The sequence below is a fragment of the Copadichromis virginalis genome, linkage group LG15, assembly GCF_057382275.1.
Source record: "Copadichromis virginalis isolate Kocher_CV1m ecotype Utaka linkage group LG15, C_Virginalis_male_GT1.1, whole genome shotgun sequence".
NCBI classification, from domain to species: domain Eukaryota; kingdom Metazoa; phylum Chordata; class Actinopteri; order Cichliformes; family Cichlidae; genus Copadichromis; species Copadichromis virginalis.
In genome coordinates, this window is record NC_140632.1 from 23,846,783 (window position 1) to 23,862,773 (window position 15,991).

At 41.2% G+C, this 15,991-nt stretch overlaps 1 protein-coding gene and 1 long non-coding RNA gene across 4 annotated transcripts; both read left to right on the top strand.

The window, feature by feature from the left end:
- The first annotated feature begins 3,383 nt into the window (after positions 1-3,383).
- On the top strand, positions 3,384-7,118 carry LOC146692506 (uncharacterized). 3 transcript variants are annotated; one of them, XR_014915224.1, is made up of 4 exons: positions 3,384-4,405; positions 5,125-5,224; positions 6,320-6,364; positions 6,923-7,118. It is a non-coding gene; the product is annotated as an uncharacterized LOC146692506 (long non-coding RNA). The 3 variants fall into 3 exon arrangements; XR_014915223.1 differs by having other exon boundaries at positions 6,320-7,118; XR_014915225.1 differs by lacking the exon at positions 5,125-5,224 and having other exon boundaries at positions 6,320-7,118.
- Positions 7,119-11,030: 3,912 nt separating this feature from the next.
- On the top strand, positions 11,031-14,928 carry LOC146692507 (uncharacterized). Its single transcript, XM_085432612.1, has one exon. It carries the CDS (start codon positions 12,127-12,129, stop codon positions 14,506-14,508), a length of 2,382 nt encoding a protein of 793 aa, XP_085288738.1. The 5' UTR covers positions 11,031-12,126; the 3' UTR covers positions 14,509-14,928.
- The last annotated feature ends 1,063 nt before the right edge of the window (positions 14,929-15,991 follow it).

Below are 15,991 nucleotides of genomic sequence, written 5' to 3' on the forward strand. Positions count from 1 at the left end.
TGCTGTTGTTTGGCCATTTACATGATTCTGTTCTTGTTGTACAGTAGCTGCTTAATAAAGTGTGTACATGAACTCTGCTCTTCTTTAGATGATCTTTTGTTGAGTGTTTTTTTTGTTTTTTATTTCATCTAAAAATCTACAAATGACCAGCTAAACTTTTGGCCCAGCAGCACACGCAGCCATACAAACTATTTCATTTTGAGCTGCTGCTATGAAATCAGAGCCAAATGGAAAAGCCTGCTGCAGCGTTTTTTACTCTGATTTTCTGTTTGTATTTGGATTCAGCCAGTATCCAGTATTTTGATCATTTATTTCCAACAAACAATTGAATCCTTTCGTTTCTAACACATCACCCAGTTTGCATCAGTATTGATCTCCAGCATGTTTTTCTCCGCGCGAGAGCCATTATGTTTTCAGTGTGTTCCTCTGATTGTTTTGAGTAGTATATATTGAGGATTGCCTGATATTGTGAGCAGGTGGGGAACATGACAGCTGAACTTTAGCAAACCAGGTGAAAAATAATTAAGACAATCACAAAGCAGGAAGTAAAACTAACGTGAGACATGAAAGGAAACAACATTCAAAGTAAAACAGGAAAAAAACCTATACCATAAAAAATCGAATGAAATCTTTTTCATGCACCTACAAAACAAGAAGTCAAGTTTTCAAAAATGTGTTCATCAGCACACGGATACCGACTCTTACTTTGGACAGAGATGCCACAACTGGTAGCGACTGAATCCTCTGAGACATCTTGACCCAAAGCACAGCAGGACAACTGCTCCTCCTCCTCCACACCAACATCACTGTTCTCTCTGAGGACACAAAGGGAAAATTATTATTACCAGTGCAACTGTCAAAGTGACCAAAGTGACTCACACGCAGGTGTTTACAGTGCATTCATCTGTAGTGAATAGTGAAGCACAGTTCAAAAAGACAACAGGACGAGTTGATGCAGGAACTTGCCTTAGTTAAAGGTACAGCTGCACAAACTAAGTTCAAACCTGATCCTTTTCTATGCAGAGCTCTTCTCTAAGGTCAAAAGTGTTCTCCTCAAGGTTTCCCACCCAATGACTGCTTTCAGTTTGTCACGTTAGGTGCAGTGTGGAAGATTATTCCACGATCAATGGTGTTGGTTATATTGTAGTGGTTTTCTTATGGGGAGGGTTTTGTTTCCCTTTGGTTTGCTGACCCCCAGACTTGGTCTATTCCAGATGCTCACCTGAATCAGGTAGAGTATAACAGGAAGCCATTTGCTTTTCAGAAGGGTTGGATTCTTTGCTGTATCACCATGTGTTCTCATTAATAAAGTACATTTTACTCCAGTCTCGTGCTATTTTAGTGGAAGTGACCCATGACCGTCGGCCAAAACTGACAATATGACTATTAAAAGTCTGAGTAATACTGTAATTTTCTGCTGCTCATTCCTGTGCAATATCCCATCTGACCTCCCGTCATATTTCTTTTCAAGATTTTCTTATTTAATCACTAGTGTACATATATTTATAGATACATATATATATATATTTAGTCATCTTTTCTCTTTTACCACGTCTTTCAAATATTTTGCTCTTTACTATTTTTCTATTTTTTATTTTATTTTATTATATTTTATTATATTTTCTTCTACTGTACCATGCTGCTGAGTGACTGCTGCTCGTCAAACACATTTCATTGCAATGTTGACCCTGTGCTAACTTGCATATGACAAATAAAACTGAAAACTGATAAAACTGAAAACAGTAAAGGCAAAGGGAACACATCAAGTAAGGATTTCACACTCCCACTCACAACGGCACTTTCAAAGCATAAAGCCAAATGCTTCAAAATTTCATTTTGAAGCATTTTAAAAATGAATGTGTTTGAGTTTCATTGCTCCAAAGCAATGTTTTCATATAAGCAAGATAACAACCAGTTTGCAACCATGTAAGTACAGTCCTCTATTGTGAACAGACGTGTTGGCAATCTGTCTGCGTTTATAAATTAGACAACAGTTATTTGCAGATCTTCATCAATCTGCCTGAGAGTGATTGCAGTCGGTCTGAGTTGGACTGCAACTGTTTTGAGTCAGGTTGCCTCCAAGGAGGCAGTTTATTATTTTCCTTTCCTAGTTGGACAGATGGCTGTTGTTTTGTTTTTACTGTAGTGTGCTGGGCCATTAATGGCTCAGGGGCTGCAGCGTATCCGCGCCAACACCTAAGGCCAACGTGGAATCACCGGTCAGACTAACATAAAGAAAGAATCTGTTAAATTACACATTTGTATTCATTAAGTCACAGACAATGAAAACAAGCAGAAATCAAGATGTAATATTTTTATAATTTTATTGATGTTAAATTAAAGTCCCAGCTTAGTTATGTTATCAGTGCAAGTCACTTCAATCTGTATAGCACCAAAGGAAACAATGGTGTTTTCAAGGTGCTTCACACTGTAAGGTAACAACTTACAGTATTAAAAAGAAAACCCCAAAAGAACAAACCCCTCTGAGCAAGCACGAGGCGACAGTGGGAAGGAAAAACTCCCTTTTAAGAGGAAGAAACCTTCGACAGAACCAGGCTCAGGGCGGGGTGGCCATCTGCCGCGACCATTCCTGGGGATTTCAAAAATGACTTGATCTGATCTAAATGTAAAACTAGCTCATTTAAAGTGTCCAGTGAGTTTTAGAAAATATTTTGCTGTTGATATCACGATGTCACTATAAAGTGGAAACTTTGTTTCTTCCCTTACACCTCCCAAAAAATGCACGCACCGATGAGAAGCACTTAGATATGCAACTTGGTTCTGTGAATATCTTTCTTTTGAAAGTTTTAACAATATCTTCATCAAGATCTTGGAAGTTTAATTGCCAGAATGTCACCAAAGATGCATGCTTCCATCTTTTACAGAGGGATTTGAAAACCCTCTCGCTGAGTTTCTTGAACTTCTCTGGTGGGATTTTGTCGTATCTGGCCCTGATTTCAGTCCAGATTTTCATGGTAAGCCGGTTGGAGATAGCTTCAGCACTTTCAATGCTGAAGACTGTGCCTGATTTTTTTGAAACCTGGGAAATCAGTCCTTCCACAAAGATTTCCACTGAAAGTCTGCATCTTTCTTTCTTTTCATATGATTCCAGTCTATCAGTAACTGTTACTGCCAACAGGTGTTCTTGGAATACTGAAGTAGTTATGATATTAAATATTGGTTGTTCCATTAAATTCATTGAATCCTCCTCCCCACTCCTCCCCATTTTCAATGATATTAGTGACAATTTATGTAATTTGTCACAAATATCAGTGAAAATCGCATTAGCAATGCAGTCAAAATAATTCTGCACTTTTCGGTCTAAATGCAAATCCATCCCCTTGAATTTGTCCAAGAGTAGATCCAACAAACATTTTTGGTGAGAATGAGGGCACTTTAAAAGTTTACCAAGCTTTGAAAGCACAGCCTGAATTAATGTCTCTAACCATCTTTCAAAGTCTAAGGTTTTTTCAGGTGGCTCACAGTCTACAGAAGATCTGTGATGCTGTATCTTTTTATATGACTCCGTTTGACTTACGTTTGTTAACGGTGGGATGCTGGCTTCATGTTCAACACAGGATTTCTGCTGCTGGGGATCTGGAATTGGATTGTTTTCTGCTTTTGCAGCACTGTGTTGGTCAGCATTTTGACAGCTTTCTTCTGTGTTAGCTGTTTCTTGGCTGTTAGCATCTATATTCTGTGCTGTATCAAACTCCTGCTCAGCAGAATCGTCCAAAAATTTCACACATGACAAAACCGTTTTGCCAGTAGTGGTGTGGACAGAACAGTTTTCATGTACAGGGGAGTTCTGGGAAGACCTCAGTGGTGATACTGCTACTGACTGTGCACACAGGTCCATTGCGTCCTCTACAAAACCTACAAGCCGCTTAGCAGTGAAGCAATCCGGATAGCCTGAGATAAGCTCTCCCCACTGCTTGATCGAAAAACTACTGAACAAGTTATTCAAGAGGGATACCAAAGCATGTACTGTAGAATTATCCCCATTGGTCTGAACTGTTTCATCATTTGTCATTGTGTTACAGTTCGAGCTTGCCATTTCACTTTTTTGTTTTTTATGTCTAAAATGTTGTTTTGTGTTAAACTCCGTGTTTGAACGTTTAAAGCGCTGCTGTCCCGCTGTGTGAATGCGTTTCAACTGAACAGCCAGGTCTATATATAAGGTCGGTTTAAGGTTTCTTTGTAACGTCACCTGACGTTTCTTTGTAACGTCACCAGTCAAAGGACTGGCCCGCCCCGTCATAACGAAAGGGGCGGGACAAATCTGTTGCTTAGCAACTGAAAAAAAGGCACACCGCGCCGAATGCTACATCCGGCCTGCGACGGTACACCGCCTCCGCACCACCGTTTAAACATGAAGTGTGGATGTTAGAAGATCCCAAATATGGTGAGCTACTGGGAAATTACTCACGTTTTTGTTCTTGAGAGTGAGCGATAATAAGCGACATTTTATTGAGAAATTACAGTAGTCTGTCTACAAAAACTACAAAAATGACCTAAATAAGACAGAAGTACACATTCATTTTTATCGTTTTGTCAACAACAGGGCGCATGAGGTTTGTTCAGTATTTGTTGTGTCTACAAGGCTCAGGCGCCCCCATGAAGTGTCTTATTTGTATAGTTGAAAGCATTATAAAGGAACGCAAAACTAAATTACATATAATTATAATTCTTGGCACTTTCTGGTGTGTGTGAGTTAGTGTTTCTCTTTTATGATTTGTGGGTCCAGCATCAAATTCAGAATCCTTCCCATCACACATGAGGTCTTGAATAATCATCTTATTTTAAAGACCTCGTAGTTTGATAGTTTGCTCTCAGACTGTGGGCTTCCTTGTGGTTTTTAGGATATTTAGAAGTAGAAGGGGATCATCCTTCTGTGGAACCAGCTCCCAGTTTGAATGCAGGAGACGGACACTATCTCTACTTTTAAGATTAAGTTTCAAAGTTACCTTTTTGCCAACGCATATAGCTAGGGCTGAATCAGGTGACCATGAATCCTCCCTTAGTTACCCTGGGACTACCCTGCTGGGGGATTCCCACCATGTGTTTATACACCTCTCTGCATTCAATAATTAGTTCTTGTTCATCTCTGGCTCTCGTCCACAGTGTGTCTTTTGTCCCCTTTTTCGTCTCCTCATCCCCAAAGGGTCGCAGCGGGCCGCCCCTCCCTGACCGTGGTTCTGCCAGAGGGTGCTTCCTGTTAAAAGTGAGTTGTTCCTTCCCACTGTATTGAGGTTTTTTCTTTTTAATTGTAGACTTTCTACCTTACAATCTATACCACCTCGAGGAGACTGTTGTTGTGATTCAGCTCTGCATAAATACAATTAAATCGAATTAAGTGGGTTCAGCTGTTTTGTGAAATAAATGTGAGTGACATGGTAAGTAATAGCCTGCATGTAACTCATGGTAAGAAGAGCAATATCGCCCCCTCCTGGTTCAACCTTTTTTTCTTTGCAGTAATCTTTCCAATAATAATACATATGCACTAACCTCATGCTTGCTGTTAACAATAGCCTAAAGACACAAAATCAAGTTTAGTTTTTTCCTTAAGTTTATGTTTTTTTTTATATGGTTGGCATTTATTTTGTTTCTTTTTAATAATTATATTGATTCTATTGATTGTTTGCCAAGCACTGAGGTCTCTGCTTAGACTGTGCTACTGGGATCACTGATTTAAAAATGAGGCAAAAGCACCAAAGTTGTGCTCAAAAATAGTACAGTGAGCTACAAGCTGTTGCTGTAGTAATTCTAACACACTTATTGTTTTTAAATACATACATGTTTAGTTCTTTTAAACCTAATTATATATATTTTTTTTGCAAAAGTGTCACCTAAACACCCAAATATACGTAATTCAAAACTTACTTTAATTATTACCCATTTGGCTGGTAACATGGACCCAGTCTGATGGATAGTTACTGAACAGATAGTCTTTTCTTTAAAGGCTGCATTCAGAGCAAATCATTGTAAAAACAAGACAAGTCAATAAAAAACAAGTAATAACTATAATACTAAACTACAATAGAGAGAAAATCCAGTAAATATAATTATATTATGTAAAAAATATACAAATATTTACCTCTAATTTAAAAAGACATTACAAGGGTACTAGTTTCATTTTAATCTAAACATAATCTAAATTGACACTAAATCAGTTTAAATATTACAGCTGAAGGTGATTTTAATAAATGTACTGCTGCTTGACTTTGTTTTACTACTGCAGTATAATTTATCATGTACAAAAGCTCCAAATGTTGTTTCTCTGACTTAATGTTCTGATGACGTTTGTGTTACTTTGCAGGAAATAGTCAGGACCCAGATGAACCTGTGCTGGAATTCAGTGTGGGTGAGTAATATGAGCATTTATGAAGGCTGTCCATGACCTGTAATTAAATTTAGCGTCATTAGTGCCACTCATTGCAAGTGACAGTGCACATGCTTTCAGCATGGAGTCTGCTCTTATGGTAGCAAAATAAATTCAGAAAATCTCCATCAAAAAGCAGCTCAGCAGCAGAAATATATATGGTCAGCTGGTTGTGAGTTAATGAGCATGTGAAATCAGTGTGAACATTTTGAAACAACAACTCTCCAACCTCGTAATTGTAAGACTGCCTGTGCAGCCACAGGAGCCTTCAGAGAGTCTTCCTGCTTGTCTCTTGGGTTGATTTGCTCGTGTTTTCTCACCCAGTCAATGACTGTAAAAGGGCTGGACTAATTGGAGGCAGGTGTAATTGATTGCACTGATATGCTAGTCTACTTATAGCCCACATTACAAACACTGCTGTGTTATTTTGTCTCTCAGTGCAGGTATGTAATGTGACAAAACCTCTAATGATCTGATATGTTTGGGATGGATGGGCTGTGAATTATATAGTGAATTGTCTTATTTTGTCGCTCTGTGCAGGCTTTCTACTTACAGGGTGGTGGGTCTCAGAGGACAATTGCTACCCCTGTTGAAGTGAACAACGTGTGGAGTGCAACTGGCTTTGTGGCATAGCTGGCTCTGGCCTTGGACTGTGTGTTTTTACTTTGTACCTAAATGGGACACTGGACTTTTAACTACTATTCATTGTGTTTATAAATAAAATTTTAGAATTTTATTGACTGTCATCTTTTTGCCCACGGTTGGTCAGACCTAGAATCTCTTTGTGTGTGTGTGTGTGTGTGTGTGTGTGTAACATCAACAGGGTTTTGCATAAAAGAGTGTGAGCAGGTCAAAAGGTCAATTCATTTATTGTAGTTTTATGGCAGCACCCTCTAGTGGCCTTGAAGCAAACAGTCTCCTAACTAAGCCATGGCATCTCTGGTCTCTCCTACTTTTGTGTGCTCTGCTGGAGGAGCAGCATTGGATCTAGTGATACTGAGTAAGCTGATTAGGACAGGCCTGGAGAAATGTGGTTTGCATGAAGTATCAGGAAAAAAACAACCTTGTATTGTAAAATAATAATACACGAATAATAAATACTTTTCATGACATTCAGATTTCTGGACTCACGAGTTCATAGAACATTAATGTTACGAAACATTGAGAAGTCTTAAAACTACATTGTATACTTATTATTTATTTACTTTAATCAGATTTGACTGGTATTTTTAAACATTAAGTTTTTGTTCCTTCAACTATTGTATTTAAGCTTATGACTCACTCACAGTATGTTTATATAACTGCCTAAAAAACGGTGAGGATGTGGCCGCAGTGGCTGAGAAGCAAGAACTTTGCTTTGTCTTTTTTTTTTTTTTTTAAATTGGGAAGCATAAATGAACATACCAGAAAACCCTGCACGAAGGAGCCATATTTGTTTTTTGTGTGTGCATAAGATGAAGCTTTAGTATTATTACACATATGATAAGGATGTTAGCATGCAACACACAAACTCAAGTGGTGTTGCCAAGATAGTTGCTGACTGGCAAGAAACTTCTAGAAGAAATCTGGTGACAGTCCAAAGCACAAATGAACATGTTTAATACTCGTGCAAGACCCTGTGGGAAGGTGCCAGATTGCTGTATTTTGTGTGAATCAGGAAAAGTGCACGGTGATGACTAAAGCTTATAAAACATCTCTCTCCTTATGTGTGCATATATGAGAAAGAAAATTCTGCCAAAGCAACTTTAGCTTCTTGCAAGCATCAGTACACAAAGGATGCTAACACAAAGCTAGCCAAGAACCAAGAGTGATTTTAAAGTTGAACGTATGCCGACCCCAGCAGCCAAAGGGAGCTCCGGGGAGAGCTTCTTGGGGTCCAGTGATGTGTCCTGAAGAGACGACATGAGCTCTCCCTCCTGTAGGCCCACCCCAGCAGTAGGTGCTGTCTGTCTCATTCCGAGTTAACTGCTACTCCTCTACATCTAAACGAGCCAGTTGAGGAGGTTCAGGCATCTGACAAGGGTGCCTCTTGAACGCCTCCTGGGTGAGATGTTCCAGGCATGTCCCACCAGGACAGACAGGACACACCCAGGACATGTTGGGGAGATCACAGCACTCAGCAGAGAATGCCTCAGTGTCCCCCAAATAATGGAGGAGCTGGCTCGGGAGAGTAAGGTCTGGGTCTTCTCTGCTTATGCTACTGCCACCGAAACTGGACACCAGATAAGCTCAGAAAAATGAACAACCTGTTTAAATAAAGGTTAATTTAAAAAAAATGTTTGTCATTAGCTAGTCTGTGTACATGTACTTCTTCTCCAGTGTTGAAAATGTTAAACTCACAACCTGCACATTTTCTGGTTGCATCATCAAATAAATACCCCCAAAAGTAGTCTGAGTACTTTTACACTGGTTTTATGCTGCGATATTTTCAAAGTCTTTCACCGAACACATTCAGTCACACATTGTTCATCATTTATTGGAAGTTTATTGTTTAATGTCCTGTCTAAATAACTTCAGTCACCATTTGTATTCATTAATGAATAACTGACTTCCAATATTAAAAGAAATAGAAACTGTTGTGCTGTTGTTCACGTAGAAGGGCCTGCTGCTGGATGTCCAGACTTTGTGCGTCAGCAGGAGGGTCAGGGTACAGGGTTCGAACCTCCTCATGAGATGTCGTATCTGCTGGATAAAAGCAAGCTACATCACATCTGGGATTGTCCTAGAGCTGCCCTACAGTAACAATCAACTGACTAATATATGAAATACTTGCAGTAGCACAATAATAAACACAAAGCAAAAAAGTGTTTAGTGAAGATAAAAAACCCCATCAAAGTTTTAGTTTGGATAAAGGGAGACAGAGCACCAATCTAAACAAGTCTAAACCATCTGGCACCTCCACACTTGTAAGAACAGCATGACCAAAGTGATTGTAGGAGGAAACAACCTTGACTTCCTTTACATAGCTTAGTACTGAGAATAAAAGAAAAGCATGATTAGAATTATTTGTGCTTCTTCTTTCGGCTGCTCCCTTTAGAGGTCGCTACAGTGGATCATCCGCCTCCATCTCTCTATTTCTAGCATCCTCCTCAGTCACACCAACCCCCTGCATGTCCACCTTCACTACATCCACAAATCCTTTCTGTGGTTGTCTGAAAACATCATCCACGGAGACTCTTGCCTGATCTCATCTGTCAGCCTCTCCATCACCAGTGCAAACAAGAAGGGGCTCAGAGCCTCTCTCTGATGTAATCTCAACCCATCACATACTTCTCTGCCCCTCAGGACTTTCTTATGCAGCACCACAGTTACTCTCTTCGCACCTTATCATAGCCTTCACTCCTACCCTCTCTATGCCTCCCGTCTCCATCCTCTTCAGAGTTGCCTCACTTCCTTCTCTAATTCAATTTTCGTCCAAAGTACTCCTTCTCCCTTCTCAACACACTTTCTTCACATTAGCACATTTCCATCTCTATACTTGGTTACTCTCTTCCAGCACAATTTATGTGCCTTGCCATTCATTAAAAATCATTTTCTCCTTAGTGTCCAGCCTCACATACAACTCACTACTCAGCTGTAACTTTATTAATCCCTCGGGAGGGGTCCTCTGGGGTTTTCACAAAGCTGAATAAACGTCAAACAGAAAACTGATTAAACAAAGTGTGAGACGGTGGAGAATTGACGCCAGCGCCCGGTTATATTTTAGACAGCAAGGAGCAGACGCAGTTTCACTCCACCGAGGGAGCTCGTGACGTACTACGCGGCTTTCTTTAGACCGCGAAGGCGGGTCCTCAGGTGGAAGCAGCCTCTGAATTTGGACACCCCCGCTGTTTCCGGCCAGCCAATAATAACGGTGACATTTAACGTATTTTGTCGAATAAATAAACACTGTAAAATATATTTGCCCCCCCCCCCAACAGCCCTTTGAATGTTGGCAAGTATGAACCGTCTGCTCGGTGTTTCCTAAAACGTTAAAGCACGTTTGGCTTCACACTGACAAACAGACCCAGCTTCGGCACAAACCTAAACTAATATGACACCGGAGCGGAAAGGCTGATTATGTTTCCAAGATGGTTTGTGTTTTTTAAAAGGAAGGAAACCTTCCTCAAAGCGGGCAGAGCAGTGGAGCCGCCGAGGGAAAAGCACACGATACAAAAACTGTAGAATTAAAAATATAATTTATTATGTTTAAATAGTTAAAAATATAAAATGAATTAAAACAACCTTGGCCAAGGGAAGACACAATAAAAATCAATAACACACAACATTAGAAGTCCAGTGGAATCCACCACGGCCTAAAAGTCACAGAAAACTAAGAGGTCCAGCGTAGTATTAAAAGAGGGAAACCCAGCGGAGTCCTCGCCTTCCTCCCCGCATTCCACGTCCTGGTGCACTGAAGAAAGGGAGGGAGCGGCAGTCACTATTCCTTTGGCAGTTTACTTTATAAAAAGGATAAGTCAAAGACTTACCCGGGTGGGCAGAGCTCTCAACTCCGCCCGCCGCTTCCTCAAACTGCAATCGGCACCGCGGTCTCACTGCTTCTGTTCTCCCGCAGTGCACGAGCTGGCTCTTGTCGTTATTGCCACCAGACTGCCGCTACGCGTCCCTAGTCGCTGGTCATCTGCCTTTTTTTCCTCTGATAGTTTCCCCTTTCCAGTCGCTGGTAATCTCTCTTCCCAGTCGCTGGTCGTCTGCTCCATCTGATCATCTCTACTCTCTGATCGTCTCTCGCTCTCCCCTCTGATCGTCTGTGTCTTTCCTCTGTCTGTCTCGCATTCTCCGTGTTACATTTTTGTTGAACACCGGCTCCAAACCTCTTATGTGTCCTTGAGCACTCTGTAAATTACCTTTTCTTTTCTCTCAGGTGTGTCCAATTAGTAAAAACGGGGGGGAAAGGCGGAGTCTCTCCAGGACAATTTGCCGGCAACTAAAAACATGCAAACTAAATAAAACACTGCACAAAATACATGCAATATAAAAAATAAATATATACACTTCACATAAAAATACAGCACAGCAAAACAACGTCCGTCTTCCCTGGATGACACTAACTAACCGACCAAAGAGCCGCGTTAAGTGGCGATATCACTAACGTCACGTAACTTAGCCGAAGGTTAGCTAAATTTGACTTTGTAAGACTTTTTCATTACGCTAACATTTGTGATATGACTGCACTATGCTGCTGTTGTTGACTCCACTTAATTCTACAATTCTTTCATTATGCTAACATGTGTCCTGGTGTATATATGAAGTGGGATAAAAACCCAGAACTAACTTTTAAGAGTTTATTTCTTCTCCGCTTCGACCGTCGGCCATTTCCCCAAAACGTCCTCCAACCTATGATTCCAATGAATCCTGGTGGGTCAGGAACTGCTTTTAAGCATCTTGTAATCGTCGTTCCAACACAGCGTGTTTGTTTTGATTCGTAGACCCCGAAAATGGTGCCGGGCTCCCACAATGCATTGCGGCGTGCCGTCAACTCCAAAGCGTCATTCAAATCTGTGAGCGCGCAAGGAACGCCGCCTCTCCGCGTGCGTTTCTTGTGACGTCACTGGCAGATCAAAGGCGTTCGCGCTGGTCTGTCAGTAACGTCACAGACAACCGAGCCTATAAATAACGGCTCTCAGACAGAAAAATCAGAACTCGATGCTCATGTGTTTGCAAAACGTTCAGCAGTCGGCGCTCTGTAATACAAGAAAATTCTCACACGCTCAAACGGAGAAAATCTAATTTGTGACACAACAATGGAAACCATCAACGAAAATTCAATCGTGGTCACACCAGACCAGATTATCCCGCCAATCAACAGGTGCTTTGAAAGGCTCTCTGAAGTTCAGTGGAGCATTATAGAAAATGGAAAATGCGACTCCAGCGTCCATGCCGTGCTCGCTGATATGATTTCTGAAATCATTCAGATCGCCTCTGCCAGCATCCTGAGGATTGCCCTTTCTGTTATTCAGGAACCCATGATAAGGGAAGAGTTTATGGATGAGGGGAAAATAAGGGTGTCCCTCGGAGACTCGATCTCAGCTGCCATCGCCGGCGCTCTTAATGTCTCAAAACAGCAAGATAAGAGCGCTGACAAGCTGACGCTGATGGTTGAGGAAGAGATCTCAGAAAAGGTCAGCTCAACCATTGCACTGATTGAAAAAAGCCCCGATTTCCCAGTAGACCCTGCCGTTTATGTTAGCGGCAAATTTAGTAGTATTAAGAAACTACACCGCATGGTTTGTTGCGCTGCCTCATGCCTGAAAAGGTATGCAGCATGTAAGCTGCGCTGCCAGTGTGGGACAAATGGGTCTCATTCCAGTACAGAACGTACTGGTTCAAAAATATCAGTGAAATCAGCAATCGCAGAGATTTCTGTTATTCTGTCAACAAGGAGCTCAGATGGAGAGATGACAGGAAAAGATAAAGATGAGCTCCCAGAAGAATCACAAAGCCATATAAAACCCACTGCAGAAACACAAAGTATCCAGGCTCCAACCCCAGTAGAAATGGTTGCAGTTGACATCGTAGGTGAGATACTTGCTAACATGGATTCAAGCAGTGAAGAGCTCTGTGAGAAATGTAACTTACCCAAACCTGCCTTTAATGCAGGCTTAATTATCCACAAGGTGAGACACTTCTTCTCCAAATGTGTGCCATCCACCTCACACGCCAGGCTCAAAGCACGCAAACACAACTTTTCCATGTTTGCAAAAAAACAATTTGAAAAAATGAAAACAGAGCTGAAAAAAAGAATAAAGGCAAACAGGAAACATTTTGTTTGTCTACAAAACATTTGCAATCACCCCAAGAAGGAAACTGCGCCCTCCAATGAAAGTATAGTTTTCATTCTCCCAGGGTCAGTACCTGAAACGGCTGCTCCCCAGAGTACAGAGGCTCATCGCTCCCCTTCTCCACATACGGCAAGCCTGGGAACCGCAATTAAACGTTCTTCTTCAGTCGACTTTAACGTCATTAGATCAGACGTTAATCAGTTATTTGACAAATTAACAAAGAAAGAAGAACTCTTCCTCATCGATAAGACCTTGGGGGACTTTAAAAATAGTGGGCATATCAGGAATTTTACGGAGGACTTAGTGGCAAACCTGTTTGATCTACTTACGGTGGATCGAGGCTATCAAATCCCCATACCTCTAATGGGTAGGTCCCTCTCAGACACGGTCATCTCCAGGACTCCGAAATCAGTACAGGGCTCAAAGCGTCGCATTTCTGCTGAAGTCCTCTATGTCCTCATAGATGACACAGTAGAAAGGTTTTTGCAGAAGCTTTTACTCTTCTGCAATGAAGAGAAAGATCAAATGATTCAAATGGACAAGATTTCTGGGGCCCTGGAAGACATCCACAACTTTATTAAAAGAGCACAGACCACAACACAGGAAAAAAGCCCTGATTCAGATGGCAGAGGAAAAGAATCTGGTGCATCACTTCCAACACCAAAACCTGGGAGCATTTCTCCAGATAAATGCTCTGTGGCATCTGACAAGTCCCCTCGAACGCCACAACCTGGGAGCATTTCTCCAGATAAATGCTCTGTGGCATCTGACAAGTCACCTCAAATGCCACAACCTGGGAGCATTTCTCCAGATAAATCATCTGGAGCCTTGAGCCTGAAACACTCTCTCAAAGATTCCTCCAAAATATCAGAGATGGATTCTGTGTCAGGTTCATCTTCTGATGTTGAGAAAATTTCCAATGACCTTGCGTTGCTCCTTATCATGAGAGTCATCTATAAATCTAAACCTGAGACCCAAAAGTTTGCTGCTCGGATCGCAACTACTACAAAAGAAATAGACACGGTCATCAACCGTCTGAGCAATCTAATGCAGCCTGAACTCAGCAGCACAGCGTCTGCCACAAGTCTGACAAATGACAAGACAAAGTTCATCAAGAAAATAGCCAAACGCCTCATCAAGGAGTTTGGCTCCCCAGACAATGTCTTAAAGGCTTTGATGGCAAATGATTCATCTTTTGATGAGGCTCTGATTAGACATCTAAAAATCACTCTCGGAGTCATCCCGGGTCCCCCAAAGACGTCCAAAATATCCAGGTTTTTTTCTGCGGTGGGAAAAACATTGCTAAAACCCTTCAGGTGGTTCACTAAAGCCAGAGATCATTAAAATGACCATTTTGGCTTTTCCTACTGCCCTGCTTCTTTTAAAATCTTGAAGCAGACTTTTAGCACCAAATCCTTTTTTTAAAAACATCACCATAAAATTTTGGGATCAGCCCTCAAATCCAAATTTTAGAACTGTAGTTCACGCCATCTCGTCTCCTTTTGATTTCCATCCCCCCAACCGGTCGCAGCGGATGGCCGTCCCTTCTGAGCCCGGTTCCGTTGGAAGTTTCTTCCTGTTAAAGGGAGTTTTTCTTCCCCACAGTCGCCTCGCGCTTGCTCAGAGGGGGATCATTTGATTGTTGGGGTTCTCTGTAGTACAGTAGGGCTTCGACCTTACAGTACAAACAGGGAGGAGACTTTGGCTTGATTTTTAAAATATCTAATTCGGCATGAAATAAAAAAAATCCAAATTAAAAATGCATTCCAAGTTTGTTTGTGTTTTTCTTCTGTTGTCAAATATGTAGAAAGTGTTACACGTGTGATTTTAGTCATTTTGCATCAGTTTGTAGCCGACGTGTCTGTTTGTGATCATCCTGCATCTGTTTTTGTCTGATTCGTGTCTTAGTTTGGTCAATTTACATCACTTTTGTGGCCCAATTTAGTTGTTTTGCATGTATTTGTGGCAAAATGTGTGGACGCTGTTTGACGTTGCTATGTTTTGTCTTAATGCTTCACTTTGGTTGTTTATGTATGTGCTCATTTTGATTCTAGATGTAGACCTGACATCTGAAAATTAGCACCTAGTCCACTTCGAACATTTTTTTTAGTCCAAATAAAAAAATTTGGACTAATAAAAGTCCAAATAAAAAAATGTTAATACATTTTTTTTTATTTCGCCAACCTTGTAGAGCAGTGGTTCCCAAACCTTTTTTGCTAGGCCCCCCTTTGTTTTACAAGAAAAATGTTCGCTAAAAAATATTATTAGCCAAAGCTTTCACTGGAAGTCAGTTACTGGTGTCAGGCCAGCTCCCACTTCTTCTTTTGTGTTACTTCTGCATATAAGTATACACAAAGAGACATTGAGACCTGAATCACAAATAAAAGCCACCTTCAAGATTAACAAACACTGTTTAAAGAGCTCCGTATAAACTTCTGTGTGCAACAAGGCCTCTGTAGCATCCAGACCACACTGATCTAGGTCTTCTTGGTAGAAGAAGGTGTTTCCTTTTTCCAGATGTTTAAATGCCAGCCTCCCCAGATTCAGAAGAAATTTCCTTTCAGCCATCTCACTTGTTTCATGTCCCCCCACATGTTTGTTCCCCTTCTTCATCTGAACCAACAAGAAGTGTGAGTACATGTCAGTCAGGGTCTTGGGCAGCTCTCCTCTCTGCTCTGTAGTCAACATGTGCTCCAGAACTGTAGCAGTGATCCAGCAGAAGACTGGGATTCTACACATGATGTGGAGGCTCCTGGATGTCTTCATGTGGGAGATGATTCTGGACAGCTCTTCATCACTGAATCTCCTCCTGAAGTACTCCTCCTTC

Excerpts from the sequence above, each read along its gene's own strand:
- LOC146692507 (XM_085432612.1), top strand. The coding sequence starts at position 12,127 with ATGGAAACCATCAACGAAAATTCAATCGTGGTCACACCAGACCAGATT.